At 41.2% G+C, this 19,795-nt stretch overlaps 1 protein-coding gene across 5 annotated transcripts in view; it reads left to right on the top strand.

The window, feature by feature from the left end:
* LOC143841050 (transducin-like enhancer protein 4) overlaps positions 1–15,971 on the top strand; it is a 170,640-nt gene extending 154,669 nt beyond the window's left edge. For all 5 annotated transcript variants that reach the window (XM_077344711.1, XM_077344714.1, XM_077344713.1 and 2 more), the window contains 12 exons: positions 422–475; positions 774–926; positions 4,073–4,205; positions 4,995–5,188; positions 6,201–6,277; positions 7,921–8,170; positions 9,362–9,609; positions 10,502–10,649; positions 11,222–11,372; positions 11,613–11,689; positions 13,823–14,255; positions 15,155–15,971. In XM_077344711.1, the coding sequence (XP_077200826.1) occupies positions 422–475; positions 774–926; positions 4,073–4,205; positions 4,995–5,188; positions 6,201–6,277; positions 7,921–8,170; positions 9,362–9,609; positions 10,502–10,649; positions 11,222–11,372; positions 11,613–11,689; positions 13,823–13,930 (1,593 nt within the window). In that variant the 3' untranslated portion in view covers positions 13,931–14,255; positions 15,155–15,971. The remainder of the gene's footprint in view (positions 1–421; positions 476–773; positions 927–4,072; positions 4,206–4,994; positions 5,189–6,200; positions 6,278–7,920; positions 8,171–9,361; positions 9,610–10,501; positions 10,650–11,221; positions 11,373–11,612; positions 11,690–13,822; positions 14,256–15,154) is intronic.
* Positions 15,972–19,795: the final 3,824 nt, after the last annotated feature.

The raw sequence follows: 19,795 nt of genomic DNA, 5'->3' as shown, positions 1-19,795 counted from the left end.
AGGATTTCTGTTGGATGTTTCCAGTTTGAATTTGGATTCTAATCTGAATAGCTTTAGTAACTAAGCAGATGTTGTATTATTATTTATTTATTTATTTATTTATTTATTTATTTATTTATTTATTTATTTCGATTTATTTCCCGCCACTCCCAAATGGCTCGTGGCGGGTTACAATGTCTTAAAAAACCCATTAAAACTCCCATTAAAAGACTTTAAAATGTCACAACATGGCAGCACAATAATAAGATCCCCTTCCTACCCCCATTCCTAAAAAAAGGGGGGGTGGAGGAGAAGGAGGTCAATCTGGGATCTTAAAGATCCCCCAAACTCTGGCATGTTTCAACAATTGTATGTGCAGTAACCTGCTATGAATGGATTTCTCAGAGAAATGTTTATGCTTTCTTCTTCTTCTTCAATGCAGGATAGTGATGGCGAGAAGAGTGATGACAACTTGGTGGTTGATGTTTCCAATGAGGTTTGTGCCTTGGGGCTTTTGGTGCCATTGTTTATTAGGCATACTACTAAATATATTTGAAAGTTTTGGTGCATATGTAGGATCATATTTTCTGTCATTGGAAGGTTAATTTGCAGAAAGAATCAGTTCTCTCTCCTGTAGACCCAGGGGGGAATATATAATGACTACCCACTATTAATGAAAGCTGTGAAGGAATGTTCCATGCATGGATTGCATTGTAAAAACAAAAGAGCTCTAGGTTGCTTATCCAATCCCTAGCAAGTAGCATGCCTTGATAATAATTACAATTTGTTTTCAGGATCCTTCCTCTCCGCGAGGAAGCCCAGCACATTCTCCAAGGGAGAATGGCTTGGACAAGACTCGTCTACTGAAGAAAGATCCACCAATTAGTCCAGCCTCAATAGCATCTTCCAGCAGCACTCCATCCTCCAAATCCAAAGAACTTAGCCTTGTAAGTGACTGTACGATTTATGTCTTTCTCCATATGTCAAAATGCACTATTGGATATCTAAATAAAAAATAATCATGAGATATGTTCAAAACTGCTTTCAGTATAAAAAGATACAATTGAAAACCAGAATATTTGGAGGGAAAGGGGTTGTTTTTTTCCTGCTAGCAATGTCTAAAATGATATATGTGCCTTTATTTCATTTTTTGTGTCAGGAAACTTGCCATTCTGTGGATAAATAAGAGCATACAGGAGTTCTTGAAATATTTCTGTATGGCAGCTTACAGTAAATTCAGCTACCTGCTTGGATGAGATGTGGTTCTTGGCATTATTTGTATGTTCAACTACATTCACTTTCTATCTAAAATATAATCTGTCATTTACAAGAGTCTTTCTTGACTTGCAAAGCTAGTCACAATTCAGAGAAGGAAGGACTGTTTCCATACCCAGAGTGGTGCTAGCACCCTCCTTTTGTTCCTTCGGTGACTGTAGTGCATCATCTTTCTGAATTGAAAGTGCCATGACTTTTTCATTCCCTTCTCTGCAGTATGCTTGCATTTCTTAAGTCATTACTTAGGGTCGGAAGAAATCAAATGAGACTTTAGCATTAAGAATGGAAACCTTGAGAGAGAGAGAGAGAGAGAGAGAGAGAGAGAGAGAGAGAGAAATACCCACAAGCCTTTGGAAGTGGTGAGAATCACCATCTAAACTTAGTAGCCATCTACTTTAGAAAACTTTTTAAATATAAACCGTAGTTATCCAAAGTTCATAGGCTAAAGTCAGAATTCATGTTACATGTACCTAACAGTCCTAATTCAGGGGAGTCTGAAGACTACTACTGTAGAAAGGGTGAATTCAGGTGACAAGCATTCTTCCTCACAAGCATATGTTGATTTAAATAGTTATAGCATGGTAGACATGAAGATTAAATATGTTATCTTAAGACATCTTATGTCTAATGAACTCTACAGCGACCAGGTCATTAACAGTTTAAAATTGAGTCACTTCTATAATGAGCATTGGCTGTGGAATCCACTGTGTGTTTGGTTTCTTCAAAAAACTGGTATATACTTTATGTTCCATTATGGATTGGAGGGAGGGGGCGCTGTGGAAGGGAAGTTGTCTTCTGAATCCGAGGTTTGGAAATGCAATAACCAGACTGAAATCCTTTCTTATATCATGGTTACATCTTTGTGTTTCATACTGTAAAATACTAACAGAATTTGCCTGGGGATCTGGTTTGTATCTGGGCACTCTCATAAAAGATGATTTTAAGTCCCTCCATGTGACTTTTGAAACTGACTCATCCCCTATGCTGTAATAGTTGTCAGAGAACACAAGACAGCCCAGTGATTGGTTGGTGTCTTTCTATCTCCCCTTTGAGGGCTGATAGCAGTACTGGGGGTTGGGAGGAAAATGTTTCAATGAAAAAACCTCATGAGGTCCTTCTTCTTTTACCCTTATGTAACCTCTAAATAGGTCCCTGGTACAGTTTCTGCTAATATAATAATACTAGTCAAAAGGCCCGCTGCAGCTGTCAATGCAGCGGGTGCTAGCAGGGTAGTGGGTGGTTTGGGGGGGGGAGACAGCATGCGGGTGGAGAGGCCGGTTCCACAAGGTGCGGACTGCCCCAGCACACAGAGGTCCGGGTGCACTGAAGGCAAGCCTCTCGAGATTTGGCTCTGGCAGGCCAGGCAGTCCCCTTCCCTCCCCTGCCAAGTGCAAAAGGCTGATCGCGGAAGCCAAGCCTCTCAAGGCTTGGCTCTGGCAGGCCAGGCAGTCCCCTCACCTCTCCCACCCCACCGAGCGCAGAAGGCCGGGCGAGCTGGAGGCAAACCTTGAGAGCGCGGACTTCTAATCTGGTAAGCCAGGTTTGATTCCGTGCTTCCCTACATGCAACCAGCTGGGTGACCTTGGGCTCGCCACAGCACTGATAAAGCTGTTCTGACTGAGCATGAATATCACGATTCTTTCAGCCTCACCTCCTTCACAGGGTGTCTGTTGTAGGGAAAGGAAGGCAAATGTAAGCCACTTTGAGACTCCTTCGAGTAGAGAAAAGCAGCATATAAGAACCAGCTTTTCTTCAGTGATATCAGGGCTCTCTCAACCTCCACTCCCTCACAGGGTGCCTGTCGTGGGGAGAGGAAAGGGAAGGGGATTGTAAGCCTCTTTGAGACTCCTTCAGGTAGAGAAATGCAGCATATAAGAACCAGCTCTTCTTCAGTGATATCAGGGCTCTCTCAGCCTCCCCTCCCTCACAGGGTGCCTGTCGTGGGGAGATGAAAGGGAAGGGGATTGTAAGCTGCTTTGAGACTCCTTTGGGTAGAGAAAAGTGGCATATAAGAATCAATTCTTCATTTCTCTCAGCCTCACCTCCCCCACAGGCTGCCTGTTGTGGGGAGAGGAAAAGGAAGGTGAATGTAAGCTGCTTTGAGACTCTTTCAGGTAGAGAAAAGCTGCATATCAGAACCAACTTTTCAGTAATATCAGAGCTCTCTCAGCCTCCCCTCCTCACAGGCTGTCTGTTGTAGGGAGAGGAAAGGGAAGGTGAATGTAGGCCTCTTTGAGACTCCTTCAGGTATAAAAATGCAGCATATAAGAACCAACTCTTCTTTTTCTTCTTTGAGGGCTGCCCGGGTGGCAGCAGACAGGCCCCTCAACCACCCACCCCCCAAACCGGGGCCCCTTTCACTGACCTCCATTCCCGACGATATCCAGTGGCCAAATGGTGGCCACAGGCTTCTCTGGGTTTGTGGAGGGTAGGCCTGAGGGTGGCTAGCCAATCAGAAGACGCACAGGATCGACAGGGCCCTGGACAGTCTCCACCCAGGAGGCTGTTTCCAAAATATTAAATTATGTTTTATCCGTCAGTCTGTCTGAGAATGACTGAACCAGTACCTAGATTTGTACATAAGCACCTTTGCTTTAGCTAGGCAACACTTAAGAAAACAGGCTTTTAATAGTAAGTGAACCATTGTGGCTTGCACATGAGTTGCTACAGATAATTGTACAAGTCAGGCAACCCTCATATATGATAGCCACAAGGGAGGGCAGTATATAAATATAATAAAATAAATGAAATAAAATAAAATAAATAGTTGTCATTGATTAAGGTCAAAACTAAAGATTATTTTCTTTTTCCATTTTAGAATGAGAAATCTACCACACCTGTTTCTAAATCAAGTACTCCCACTCCGCGGACTGACGCTCCTACTCCAGGCAGTAATTCTACGCCTGGATTGAGGCCTGTGCCTGGCAAGCCTCCAGGTGTTGACCCATTAGGTTAGTAGAGATTGGATGCCTGCGATTGGACATTGGAATATGCTGCCACTGAGCTTTTTAACACTGTGGGGGAGGGAGGTGTTGAGTCTGGGGTCAGCTGCCACTGCTGCCCTAGGCTAATCTAGATGATCTTGGGCGGGTCTCTGTCATACGGGAGTAGAATGGTCCATGTCACAAAGCTGTGGTAAAGAAGAACGGAATGAAGCTAGTAAAGGACATTGAATGTTAGAAGCACACTACATAGAATGGTCAGTTTTAATGGCTGTTTCTGTTAGAAATGATTTAAATGAACAGAACCAGCATGTGTCATACAGACTTGTATCAACAAGAAGATATCCATGGATGGAGGTTCCCCCTCCTGCTGGAAACTCTGACTCTCTCCTCATGCTGGTCCTGGGGGTTCCCTGCTCCTCAGAAGTAGCATATTAAGTTGGCATTTTCAGCTGCAGTGAGAGGGGAGAGGTGACCAATGTTAACAGATGGAACGCCCTTTTGCCCATGGAAATTGCCAGTGGATCCGAGCTGCAGTCTTTCCTGGATTGTTCCAGTTCAGATTGCTAGTGAAATGCCTCATCTGAATACTCCACAGTGTGAGTATGGGCAGCATTCCCGCAGAGTTTTCCAGCAGTGTTGAAATAGTATCACTGAGGTACAACTGCAGTAGATTACAGTTTTTATGGAAACGAAGTACTTGCTACTTCCTTCCCCAACTTCATTCTCATAACAATATCTTATTGGTTAAATTCCTTGGGTAGTACTTTTAAAAATCTGTATTCTCCTCCTTCGTAGCCTCAGGCCTAAGAACACCCATGGCAGTACCTTGTCCTTACCCTGCACCATTTGGAATAGTACCACATGCTGGAATGAACGGTGAGCTGACTAGCCCTGGAGCTGCATACGCTGGCCTGCATAACATCTCTCCTCAAATGAGTGCAGCGGCTGCGGCGGCAGCAGCGGCTGCAGCTTATGGGAGGTCTCCTGTGGTAAGCGCTTGTGCTCTCTCACTCTTGTTTTTGAATGGGGCAGGTCTGACTTTCATTCAACATAGTGTTCAAAGCGTGAGACAGAGAGCAAGAAATGCTTTCCAGGGAGACATCAGCTTTCTCTTGAGCTGTTTTAATAAGTCTCGTGAAGTTTGTTCTCACACTATGCTTTTATGTAGAATGTGTGGATTTGGGTAGAAGCTTCAGGCCTCTTGTTACCTGTTGGATATACGGAAGAGAAACCCAGTAAAGGAATTCCAGGGTCCCATTGCTGCAGCTACTTTTTATTTATTATATTGACAACTGGTGGGTCAGCTTTACAGGTATTCAAGGGGCAGAACTGAACTTGGATATCTGATCCATATTCTAGGCACTAGAGACTATCTAGCAAGAGGCTTTTGTTCTGTATGTTTCTTGAATGGAAACACCACAGTGAAAAACCATTTTCAGTTGCTTTTCACATAGGAGCCATAGTGTAAGAATTCTTCTTTCGTTAGGCTAGGAAGGAGAATAGCAGTACAGCAAATTGCAACTAAGGGAATGGTGTTGCCTATCTTTCCCTTTTTAAATTCATAAGATGGTCCAGTTCTTTTGTACTTTTTAATTCTTTCTCTCTCAATTTGGGTACTTTAAAACATGCTGTGATCTTAGGACATTGCATTTCCTCCATTTTTTAATGTGCTTGGTCCAAGATTGAATAAAAAATGGGTATTTCCAATTATGCTTTCTGTTCACTTATATTTTAAGAGATTTGAACTGTTGTATGTGGGGAGCAGGTTGCCTTATAAGGATGTATGCAATGGGAGCAATGGCAATATACTTCTAACATTTGCAATGCTTAGCTAGATATTTTTTGTTTGGCTAGGTAAACCCTCAGCAGGATCCATCTTTTGTTATTCTTGGGGCGGGGGGGGGGAGTGAAGTCTGCAAGCCCCTCATTTACGTGGAGCAAGTGAAAATGTTAGCAGTTTCCATTAATGCTGTGAACTTTCCTGTTTTGTGAAAACTTCAGGTTGGTTTCGATCCACATCATCATATGCGAGTCCCAGGCATCCCTCCGAACCTGACAGGCATACCAGGAGGAAAACCGTGAGTGTTAAACGTACCGACTCTATCATATTATTAAGCTTTGTTCCTTTTCCTTCCCCTGCAGTACTGAATTCCATGTGTAGCAGAGGGTGGTTAATCCTTGTTTTAATCTTAAAAGCCTATTTGGCAGTTTTTACCATAGGTGAATGTTCGCCAAGGATATCAGATGCTGTGGATAAAAGAGGGCATGGGGATGGGGTTATACTTCTGCACTTGAATGTACTGGACTAAGGTTGCACGACTTGGCACAGAAATGTGAATTGTGAAGGGTTCTCTGGTTTGCATGTCTTCTGTATTCTGCCGCTTGGTTTTAAAAATAATTCCTTTGTGCACAAAACAAGCCTTGCAATCAATTGTAGACTTATTGGATTCCATAAACAGCATTATGCAAAGAAAGGAACACTGAAATGTTCTGTTTGATTGAAAATACTGACCAGAATTATGGTATCATAATGTACAAATACTTCCTTGATAGAGCTGACCGGAAAAGGTGACATACTGTAACAACCCTTTCTTCCTGGGAGCAAGGAAGAAAGGAATTGGGTAATTAATATGAAGAAGTTTTCACTGTCACTTCTCTTTAAGTGAAGAGACAATACCACAGTGATCCAAGACACTTGTATATTTGTAGCACTACGCCTGCCTTCATGGAAGCAAAAAATAGTTTTATAAAGTTACAATACTGTTGAGAATAGTTAATAACTATTCTGATTTCTTCTTACTAACTAGACTTAACATAGTGCTAATTCATTTTCTTCCCATGAATTTTGAACTTTTGCTTTGTTTCATTTTTAGCTGCTTCCATCCTATATGGTCAATAAAAGCAGAGTTCTTATGTTTCTAATTGTAGAATTAGAATTTTGGAGGGGGTTGGCAAGAGAAGGTAGTTATATTCCCTGCTTTTCAAAGCTATTACACAAGATACAAGTCTGAAGAGGCTTTGCCTGTTCAGAACCCTAAATATATGCAAGCATATACAAAAAAAAGCAGAGAAAATGCCATTTTGTACTGCTTAGAAAAGCCAGAATGTATATAAATAAGACTTGCTGCTCAGTCATCAGCTTCAGTGCCATACATAAAAAAGGAGAAGCTTTCTTCCAAGTGATTTGTAAGCTATCTTTAGAGGCCTGTGTGAGTTTTTCACAAGGGTACTACTTCTATAAAACAGCTAGTTTCTCTCTGCTTCTATGACCATATATTACCATATAATGCGCTCCAGCTGTGTCTTCAATAAAGTTGTGTTCAGTGACAGAAGTGCTCTAGCACATCACATTTTAGAACAAAAATTTGACCACTGAAGTGTTCTCCCAAGCAGGGTGTTTGAGATGAAGTTGTTGATAGGTTATTCACAAGTGGCCAAGCTGGCAGACTCATACACATGTTTCTCCTGGCGGGGCTTACTGTTACCATGTCAGTTCCGCATTGATTGGTCTGCCATTTTGGCAGTATTGCTGAAATAAATGTAATTCCTTGGTGCCTGTGTCAAAACAGTAAGCGCAGGCCTATAAAAATCTGGCATGTGACTAGACAAAGTTATGCATCTTTCTGGAAAGGGTTGTGGTTGTGGTTGTTTGAGAATGTCCTTTATACTGCTGCAGTTTTCTTCAGCTTGGCTAATTTAAAATGTTTCTCTCCACTTCTAGAGCTTACTCATTTCATGTTAGCGCTGATGGTCAAATGCAGCCTGTCCCTTTCCCTCCGGATGCCCTTATTGGGCCAGGCATCCCACGCCATGCTCGACAGATTAACACCTTGAACCATGGGGAAGTGGTATGTGCAGTGACCATCAGCAATCCTACAAGACATGTGTATACTGGAGGGAAAGGCTGTGTCAAGGTCTGGGATATCAGCCATCCAGGGAACAAAAGCCCTGTGTCTCAGCTAGATTGTCTGGTGAGTAAAAATACATGTTCAGAGCAGGGCTAAAGTTTTCCCTATCCTCTAAAGTTGAAAAGAGTTCCATGATTGTTAAGATGTTGCAGAGAGAGAGAGAGAGAGAGAGAGAGAGAGAGAACTGGAACATCAAATCATGCAACTTTCTCTCTGTATGGCCCCAGGAATAATCTGTCCAGGGTTGGAAGAATGCAGAAAACTTTAGCAATAATCCTGCAATGGTGTGCATGTAATCTAAGGACAACACCAGTGCCTAGTCTTTAAAGAGTATCAAGAACATCTTATATATTATTTCAGTTATGCTTGTAACAGTTCTCTAAAAGGGGTCAGAATTATATTTCCCATATGGGTAGTGGGGTGCCCTAGCTAATTATAATGGCTTCCCTGAGATTTACTAATCATTTCCCTTCAGAGATCAGATTTAAACCCAGTTCTGATAGGTTAAAAGCAGTGCCCTAGCTCCTATAGCTCTAATGGTACATCCCATCCTATTCCAATATGAGTGCCTAAAGCCTGATTCACTGTCCTCCCTTCCTAGCGCATAACACAGCAAGAATCTCCCTGAGGTTTTATATAGGAACATATGCATTATCTGCATTTGATAACCAGAGCCACCATGTCTTAGGAATTTTCTCCTGTGTCAGTTGCCCTGTGGTACAATGTCTTCTGCTGTTATCAAGCAGGGGGGTTTGGCTGCCAGTCAGTAGGTAATAAAATATTGTAAAGTAAAAATGCTTGCCAGATCTCAGTCTGGATGCTCAGTATTTTTCTCTTGGCATTGGTGGCAGAATTTATAAAGTGATTGTCTGCTGCGAACCCTATTAATCTCCTCCAAGGGGTTAAACGAATGGAATCAAAGCAGTGGGCTCTGTGTTTTTGTTTTTTGATGTAGGCAGCCACATAAGCATTCAACTACACAAGCTGTGAACTGTTTGGGGCTGGGTGCGGGTTTGTGCATTTTGATGCTAATTAAGATTAAATATCTCTCACTGCTGAATTTTGTAGATCAAGTTTAAGTACTTCCCTAATGTCGTGTAATTTTCTGGCATTAATCCACTTTATCATTGTCATAAGTATAAATGGCTCATTAAAGCCAAGAGGGAATACAATACTTTTATGGATTTCTGCTCTCATGTTAATGCTGTTTTCCTTTCCTCATGAATAATCTCTTGATGGATTCTGTCTCCACAGAACAGAGATAACTACATCCGCTCCTGCAGACTGCTCCCCGATGGCCGCACCCTGATTGTCGGTGGGGAAGCCAGCACATTATCCATTTGGGACCTGGCAGCTCCAACTCCACGTATCAAAGCGGAACTGACGTCCTCTGCTCCTGCCTGCTATGCTCTAGCAATCAGCCCCGACTCCAAGGTCTGCTTCTCCTGCTGCAGTGATGGGAACATTGCCGTGTGGGATCTGCACAATCAGACTCTAGTCAGGTAGGTCAACCAAGCTTGGATTGGCAGGCCGCGATGGATGTCTTGACTGTGACCTGTGTTTGCCTGTGTGGTGTCACATTGGTAGAGTCATACATAAGAGCAGCCAGAACCTAAAGAGCCTGATAAAAATAGTGTGTGTGCATGCAACATTTCGTACTCATTATTCCATTGGTGCTGGGGTATTTTGATGGTCTGTATGCTATTTGTATGCTTGGTCTTTCCATTCTATCAAGAGACAATTTCATGATTAGTTGTAACCCACCAAATGGGAACAATTGCAATAATGAGTGACTTTGAATTATTATCCATTGTCATTTGTGGCCTTATATCTTCCTACTCTCTTTCTTCACTGTTGCATTAGGAGTCTTTGGGGGGGAAGGAATACCTTTTTCTAAAAAAGAAATGTGTAAGTGTAACTTGCTTCTGGGAACTGTGGATAGGTCACCAGGCTTTAAACCTAATTAAATACAGATAAGATTTTGAGCAGCTTCATACTGGGAATTCTTAGATACACATTGGTTTGCAGTTACCCCCAGTGAAAGGATAACTAAGCTGAAACTAATAACGTGCAGAATCTAAAGAGTAATTGTACATGAAAATTTGGAACATCATCAGGCAGACTGTTCTGCACTGAAGTTGCTGTAAGATAATAGTAAATTTACAGCAGTGCACTAAATGTCCTTAAGGTGAAGAAGAAGTGTTCATTGTAATTCAAAAGCTTGTTTCCAGCAAATAGAAAATGAATTGGTTCTCTGAGGGTACTGACCTTCTCCCCTGTGTTTTGATTTCAGAATACCTTTCACACTTAAAAATTACCACTGAAGCACTTTGAAACTCTGATCCAAAGCACATGTGTTTGCTCCATATTTCACTTTTCTCCTGAATTTTTCAGACAATTCCAGGGCCATACAGATGGAGCCAGCTGCATTGACATTTCTAATGATGGCACTAAACTCTGGACAGGAGGCCTGGACAATACAGTGAGATCCTGGGATCTGAGGGAAGGAAGACAGCTACAGCAGCATGACTTCACATCACAGGTACTGTCATCCTAAAAGCCAAGACAGTGTTAGTTTGTATTAAAAGATCAAGATTTTTTCAAAGCAGTCTTGAAGGGCAACCACAGGAGAATCTTTCTCTTGTTTTCTTCACTGATTTTCATTGGATAGAAAAATCTCTTTCCACATTCTCACCCAAAAGCATGATAGGCTTGGGTTCACCCTAGTCTTCCCCCCCACACACACACACCTCTACAAGGTCTTATTAATGTAATATGGTTTCCAGACTAAATGGCTTTTCTTTGTGAAAAGTTGTCTTTTCTGTAAATCTTTCTCAAAGGTCATGTTAAAAACATCTAATTTAACCCATGTCAGAAATAAATTTGAGATCTTGATTAGTGCCTTATTTTAAATACCATTAATTAATTAGTTTTGTTCACATGAGCTGGTGCATCTTAATGTACTATAGCAGTTTTGATTTGCATTGTAAAAAAATGCTGTACGTTAGACACAAATATGTTTAATTGTTTCCAGCGGTACCAGAGCAGGCTCTTTAGAAAACAACCTATGTCCTCCTTTTAACCATCAATCTATGGGCTTTTTTAATATTTCAGATCTTTTCACTGGGTTATTGCCCAACTGGAGAATGGCTGGCTGTAGGTATGGAGAACAGCAATGTTGAGGTCCTGCATGTCACTAAACCAGACAAGTATCAATTGCATCTTCATGAGAGTTGTGTGTTGTCTCTGAAATTCGCTCATTGCGGTAAGCAACTAAATATATGCTTCTGTTTGTTTCCATTTGACAAACATCAATCATATGAAAAATAGGGGAGGAACCAGGTGTTTGACATGGCATGATTTTTATGGGCATGACAGAATGCTAATGCCTCATATTTTTGGTAACAAGTCCTGGTGCATATGGTGGGAATGCAGAGGATACAGCTTGAGGATATTAAAATGACTCTGTTTTCCAGTCGTTTCTAATTGTCATATCTGATTTCAGGCAAATGGTTTGTAAGCACTGGAAAAGATAATCTTCTGAATGCATGGAGAACACCTTATGGAGCAAGTATATTTCAGGTAAAATCATAGAAGCAGGTGGAGACGAAACATTACCTGCTCCCCCACCTCTTCCAACACACCTCAGAGCAGATGGATCCATCATCAGCCTTTCTTGTAGATCAGTGGTGTGCAATCTAGACCACCTTGGGATTTCGGAATTCGGAGAAAAAGCTTTACAATGGTTGGAGATTTTATTTACCGTATTTGCCGACGTATAAGATGACTGGGCGTATAAGACGACCCCCCAACATTTCCACTCAAAATATAGAGTTTGTTACATTACATTACAGTACCTGTCATTGTCACCATTGTACATCCGCAGCGCAACCGCAGCGCCTCGGGCCCATCCCTGCATCTCCCTGTGACCGGCACTAGTGCGTAAGTGCGAGCTCTGCATAGACAAGGGGCGGGCCGGAGCGCTGCTGCTTTCCGCCGAGCAGAACGGGCCAGTCACGCCGAAAAGGCTGACACCCTGTCTCGCTGCTGATGCTCGTCGCAGCCATGCTGATGACCCACTGCAGCTGCCCTGGATACCATGCGATACTGCATGGTATGTAGAATGAGGTGGGCGGGCATTGGGAGGCCACTATGGGCAGCTATGTCTATCCCAACTGAAGTGCACCCGGCGTATAGAACGACCCCCCTCCACTTGGAGGCATGTTTTTCAGGGGGAAATTGTAGTCTTAAAGGTAAAGGTAAAGGTATCCCCTGTGCAAGCACCGAGTCATGTCTGACCCTTGGGGTGACGCCCTCCAGCGTTTTCATGGCAGACTCAATACGGGGTGGTTTGCCAGTGCCTTCCCCAGTCATTACCGTTTACCCCCCAGCAAGCTGGGTACTCATTTTACCGACCTCGGAAGGATGGAAGGCTGAGTCAACCTTGAGCCGGCTGCTGGGATTGAACTCCCAACCTCATGGGCAAAGTTTTCAGACGGATGCCTTACCACTCTGCGCCACAAGAGGCTCTTGTATAATTGTATAATTGTATAATTGTATAATTGTAGTCTTATACGCCAGCAAATACTGTAAATCTAGGCATGCATGTTAAGCCATATATTCCCACCAAATGTTTGGTGTTTGGTTTTGGGGAAAGCTATTAGGGCAGTGGCTCCCTCTAGGACCTGGTAGAACAAGATAGTAGTAGGACATAATAGAAGACTGTCCAACCAGTTGATCTGTTAGGAAGGTGATGAAAAATTAGGTGGTGGAAACTTGACATATGAGTGTTTTATTATTTAACTTAATTTTTCTGCATGCAGTTTTGCTATATTTATTCTGGGGGATTTTTGGGGAATATTTTAAAACATCATCAGCTTTGAGCTTTAGGCTAAATCAATTCCCTGTTCCAGCAACTAGCCAAGAGTAATAATGTTGCTAAGCCTTTCTCTTATATCTTACTCATAAAATTTGGAAAAAGTCTAGCCAGATAGAATCTTTGAAGTATGCCAGGCTCTCTGTTGGGATGCATACATATTAAAGAGCAATACCTAGATGAATAAATTTGTACTTTTCATGCCAAACATGGAAAAATCAGTCTCTGAACAAGTCAAAAGTAACAATGATAATTAGGTCACTGGTAAACCAGTGTAGTCCTTTATTGACTCCAGATCGGTCTCCCTTACTACTTTTTTTAATGAACTTTGTACAGTCTTATAAGGGAAACTACATGTGCCCGTTACAAAGCCTTCAAGGACTTCCCTCAGCAGCATGTAACAGCCTCCTCTAGAGTTAGAGATGTTATCACACTCTTTCCTCTGGGTTCCTGTTCAGTTCTTATTGCATGTTTATTAGTCCTGCTTGCTTTCATTGTGGTTCCGGCATACAAGTTTTTCAAAATCATCTTTAACCTGTTCCATGTTGTACTAGTCTGCAGTTGATTTTTTGTGCATATTTGGTATATATGGAGCTGTATTTAGAAAAGCAGTTTCATTTACTGGTCATTGTCTCAAGTCTACAGAATAGGGTCACTTACAGAGGAGGACATAAAAGTGAAAGAATTAGAGAAAATAAAGACTATGGCTTAAACATCTTAGATTTTACTATTTATAAGAAGGTTAAAGTATTGAAACTGCATGGTTCATATAATGGTTAACAACACTCTCCTTTCTCTCTGTTCCTCTCCTCCCCCCCGCCCCCTTTCTGATTCTTTAGTCCAAAGAGTCCTCTTCTGTGCTTAGCTGCGATATCTCTGTGGATGACAAATACATTGTCACTGGATCTGGGGACAAGAAAGCTACAGTCTATGAAGTTATTTATTAGAGACAAATCGTACTCCTCCTTGTAGCACTTTGCTGTATATTACTTTTTTCTTTCTCTCCTTCACAAACCAAGGACTGAAAATGTTAATCAAAAACCTGGAATTTTCCCCACCAAACTTGCTATTTAGTAGCAAATATTCTTTAAGAACCTATAATACCAAATCTCCAGCAATCTACTTGGAAGAAGATGGAATAAGCATACTTAACAGGGAACGGACTCTTTTAATGGTGTATTATAGCTGTAATGTATTTATTTTGTTTAAAAGAAAACTTTCTAACAAGGAACTGACTAAATAAAGTAATCTGCTTCTGCCTTGGATTTAAAGGTGCGTTTGTTTTTGTTTCGTATATGGTTAGGCCATGGGTGGTTGTGGGAAAAGAAGGAAAATCCCCTTGTATTGCTAAGGGAGGGGACATGTTGGCTGTTTACCAGCTCTGATTACAAATGAGTTGTTCATAAAGTGGCACTGTTTAAGAAATGATGCATACATACTGTTAGAGGCAATGGTCTAACTTAAATGAACTTGTAGAGGAGCAAAGACTGTACATGGTAGAAGGAGATCATCTTTTCTTACTTCATCTACTAGGCTGACCTTTCCTGCTAATGGGCCTCTCAAGTATCTACAGATGGACACTAAATGTGCAGGACCTACACATGTAAAGTTCAGCATTGATAGGCCTCACTCATGTGAATATCTCCCAGGAAGTACATTATGCTTAGAGTCAACCCATGGGGGTAAATGAAAATTCAAAGGAATAATAAAAACTGTACACATTTTATTTTTACTGTTACAGTATTAGTCACTTTTGATCTTAAGTGGTTGCCTTATGAACTGCTCTTGCTTTACAAGTAATAAGTCTTTAATGTACAAGTCTATATGCCTGACTGGGCAAACTCCCAGGGAAATGAAGATAAAGCACAATGAGGGTGCAAGATCTTGCCCATCCCACCTATACAGTGCCATGTTTGGGGGGCAAATGCCATAACTGTCAGTGGCAAAACTGAATAGCTGCCTAATTCTTAAATGCACCTAAAGACTTAAATGCACCTAAAGAAGACACCAAATACTTGGCCCCCAAACAATAGTGCTCTTCACTTCTATAATAATCTGCCATTTTATGTGGTTTGTAAACAGAGCTACAATACAATGTTATGCTTTTGAGACCTTTAAATACAGTGTGTGGTTCAGGTTTTTTAATATCACTTCTCTTTTGTGTGTTTCAGCAAGAAGTACAATAACCTGTCTCAAAGAATCACCTTCATCCCTCCTGGACATTTTTGCCACATTTCTTTGAAAAGGGAGATGTGTGTCTTTGGGCAATTTTGCAGTTACAAAGAGTACAGAAAAATATTTGATATATTCATTGGAAATGGCACTGAGAAGGGAATGGATTTCTACAAGTGTACAAACTATAAAAGCGGGGACCTTAGAGGTAGGATTTAGAAGAGCACTCGTTCTGAAGTGCGGAACAGAATGGATTTTCACTTGGGAGAAGGACTTGCTTTATTTACCGCCAGTTCTATCCAAGTCTTAGTTGAACGTCCCTGAAACGGACGCAGGCTGAGCCATTGTGCCAGAAACATTGTGTTATCTTTTTATGTTGTTGTTGTTGCTGTTAAACTATGACCTGTGACATATTTTTTTTTGAATGCTTTAAAAAAAATCTTTAAGTCTGTGGATCTGCTGATGTACAGTGCCTTTGCTGCTATGGATCAAAATCAAAAGAACTGTGTAGATAAACCTTTATTGTGTAAGTAGAAAATTACTTAATTTCATACTAGAAATGGGTTAATGCTGCAAGTTGAAATGGACTGTTCATTGAAGTTCCAAATGTGGTAGCAAAAAAAATTGTGTTTTAAGTGCTCAGTGTTTGATGTCATTAACAGTTTCGTAATACTCTACAGTGTAGAAAGATTTTGATACTAAACTGTGTCATTGTACATAGTTCTAATGCATTGTATTGACCACAAGTACTTCTATAATGGTAGATTATTGTTTGTGCTTTCAAACTTTTAAGCATTAAACATAAGTAACTTGTAAGATGTTGTTTTTCTTATTTTCCCTCCTATCTGCATAGCAAAATGAGGGCAACTGGAAAAAGTTCAGGCCATTTCAAACTTCAGAGTGAACAATGTGTGGGTCAACCCATGAGGGCACTTTTTCATCCATGTGTATGTTCTCAGCTTGCTTTATTCATAGAAACCATATATGGTGGTTTATTAGACTCGCATGATGCTGCTTCCAGACCAGCCAGCCCACAATGGCTCACATTGTGGCTCAATTTATATGGTATACATTAGTTTCATAAATATTCAGTAAAGCACATTGTTAAAACAAGCAATGTAAAATAGTTTGCAAGCCCTAGTCCTGCAAAGGGATGACGGGGGGGGGGGGGGGAGACCCAAATCAGGTGTTCCAACTATATTTCTGCCTGTTTGGGGGAGGGGGGGCAATTCTCCCCACTCCCTGATAGCCCTTAACTGGGAGAGGCACTCTAAACCAGGGAATTTCCTGCCCCCATTGGGGGACAGGAAATCCTACTTCATAGTGGCTGTCTTACCTTCAGTCACATAGTGCCTGATCCTTGAATTGTGATGGCACCTACCAACAAAGCAGTTTTTTCTTTAAAATTTTTTTACAGCTTTCCTGAATGAAAAGCTGACCTAGCCGCACTTACTTTTTAAAAACACTTGGTGAACACTAGGAAAGCTGTCAGCACTCACAGGTACCATATCAGGGACCTAAGTGTATAACCACAATAAGTGCATAATTTGCCTCTTTGTTAGAGCCAAATAAAAGACTTCAGTTGCAGCACTCATCCTCCAACTCATGTTTCTTTATCAGGAACTATCTTGTCTTCATATTTAAAGTAGCCCTATTCTTTTTTTCCTCAGGAAGCACTAGGAATTGCAGTTCTGTAGTTTGGGAAAGGAAACTAAAAGTATCTACTAGAGAATTCTCACCACTCTTGACAAATTATAATTTCCAGGAGTTGTCATAGCTTTGTTGAAAATAAAACTGACGTAGGATTTGTAGAGCAGATATGTCCTTGGACTTCATCTCTCTCTCTTTCTCTCTCATTTTATGAACAGTCTGGAGAAGCAGGTTGTTCCACTGCTCAGATCAGTGTAGGCAGTGAAGCTGTGCTGCATATGTTCAAGAGTTGAAGGCACAGATGCACAGGTTTTTACTCAGGCTACATGTTGAACTACAATTTGAAAAGCCGCATACAGAATTTCCCTTCATCATTTAGGCTGACAAGAGTTCTATCCTGTCATTACAAGCATGCAGAAGATGTGTAGTTTTTATAAGTCCTTGAACAAAAATGGTTGATGCAACTGTCGGGCTTTGCTTCAAGATGTGAGATTGCCTTTCATATCCTCAAGGAAGAAGTCTCACCTCTTCCTTCCATCTTCGTTCCACAGATGTGGGGAAGTGATATTTAGTGTTGAGTCCAGTGGGGAGCTGGAGACCCAACCTTTTAAAACTCTGGGCACCTATGGAATTCAGACACAGGGTTGTAGGCACAATCACTAAATTACTAAATTTTTTAATTTCTTGCCTACAGACAAGCCTACTTGCTTTCAATGACAAAGTGACAATCTTTATGCTGTGGTGGCAGCTGGTGCTGAAAGCAATCTTTTTCTAATCTGCTCAGCCAGTCAGAAGCCCTCCTAGGCCAAAGTTCCACCAGTCTCTGCCCTCTTTCTAAGAACACTTAGTGGGGCCCAGGAAAAGTTGCAGTGTGTGTCATGGTGCCCATTGGTGTGACGTTGGGGACCCATGATGGGGACAGTCTCTCTTGGCTTCGAAGGCATTAGGCCTGAGTGCCCGGGTTTTTAATCATGATGAGCCGCTTTTTCCTGCCTAGGTTGAATTGTGCTAGGAACAAACTATCTAAATGCTCTGATGTGGCTTGAAACTATGATGTTTAAAATGACACACTAAATAAGTGTATAATCCTGATAGCAAACTCATACAGTCCTTGTGTAGTAGCACACTTTAATCTGGGCTTCAAGCTAGCATGAAACAACCCACCACATACATTATTTATTTACTTTTGGATTTGTATCCCACCACTCTCCAGAGGCTCATAGCACTTTACAATGATAAAAATTTTGTAAATCAATTTAGACCCCAATAAAACCCTAACAAACCCTCCAAGACAGGCAGCCAAAATACCTGCTAACCTCCTGAGCAGACTAACCTAGGGTGTGGTGCAAAGTTGTAAATGCCCAGCCCGAGGAGGTCACTTCAGGATTGCATTAATCGGCCCTTCCTGAACAGTAGTCAGCTGTTCGTCATACCCTATTGATGCTGTTTGCCTATGATAGCTTAATATAAGCCACCTTTTAAGTAAGTAGCATTGTTCAAAGCTCTGATACTGCTGCTATCTTTCCTTTGGGGTAGTATTTATTTCTGCATGAGATAATTTTGCTTGTAAGTAACCAGTAATTTGGTGGTTTCAGATTAGATAGTGAGTTGTACAAGATCTTGGGCATTAATGTTTGGGGGGTTGACCTACTGTTTGTTGTATAATATGGTTTGGGGCTATAACCAAGCTAGTGTTGAAGTGATGGAATGGGGACAGAATGACCAGACAATAGCAAGTCCCACATTTTCCAAAGTGTGCCCCCTTCACACTCACTGGGAGAGATGAAGCTTGAAGAAATGTGCTGTAGAAGATCATCTTTGACAAGCTCTTAAATAATGCACCTGCCGCATCTGCTTTTGAACTGAGAGTTACTGAACATAACCCTCGAGACTTCACGTTTCTTCCAGTATTTGGAGTACTGCATCTCCACCTCACAGCATGATTTTTTTCTAATGTCAGAACCAGTAAATGTTTTTACTTTTACCAAATGATTTTCTGTCCTGGTTACAAGGAAACAGTATTATGGTGACTTTTTTATTATTTAAAAAAGGCATAACCTGACATTTACAACATGCCCATAAAACTGCTGTTGACTGCAGTGAAGTACATCTGTGGGTCACTCCATGTGAATCCAGTTGAAAAAGGTTGCTTGCATTTTTAATTTTGTATGCATTTGTGATGTGTTTTGTGGAGGACAATAAAGTTATCTGACTCCTCAAGGGCTTTTGTTCAGATGCACTAGAATACTAGTAAAATAGTATTGCAACTTTTGAAGCAGAATTTACAAATACTGTGAGTAGCAGAACAAATATGAGATATTAATGGAAATCTAACCCTTCAATAGTTGAGGTGCCACATTCAGCATAACTTGTGGAGGCCATAAATTTTCGCCAGTTCATTTAATCTTAAAGGTATGCAATGACAGCAATGCTAATTTTAGCAAACTCTTTTGTAGAATGGGTGTGCTAAAGGTTGTTTTAGAGAGCTGAAGTAGGCCCATGAGAGCCACGGTCCAAACCTCCATTCTCTAATTCACCACTGAAGGTGGCTGTGAAGATGAAATGGAGGAAGAATAAGATACTTGCTGCCCAGAGGTCTTTAGAAAAAGAGCAGGGAAACTTAAAAGATGAAAAATATTCAATTGATTAAATGAAGCTAAAAGTTTGGGTGTTCTTTGTTTGTTTTACAAAAGAGTATGAAGCAAAATTGAGGTCTTTATCGAACAGGAATAAAATCTGTTAAAAGAAAAGAAAACCTGTCAACACAATACTTAGAAATAAATCTGATTTTAAAAAATCAGCATTTGCTAAAAGTGCATTATAAGAACTATGTAGCTTCTCAAGAGTGCTATGTAACTATGTAATTTTACAGAGTCTAAATCTTCTGAAGAGTGCTCAGTTGCTTAGCATTGCCCTATTAGAGTGAGAATGGATAGTACCTTAACTTCTACACAAAGAGAGAGCCCTGCTTCCCGCCCACCCACCTTGAT

This window comes from Paroedura picta, chromosome 7, assembly GCF_049243985.1.
Source record: "Paroedura picta isolate Pp20150507F chromosome 7, Ppicta_v3.0, whole genome shotgun sequence".
Taxonomy (NCBI): Eukaryota; Metazoa; Chordata; class Lepidosauria; order Squamata; family Gekkonidae; genus Paroedura; species Paroedura picta.
This window is presented reverse-complemented; position numbering and strand designations above follow the sequence as displayed.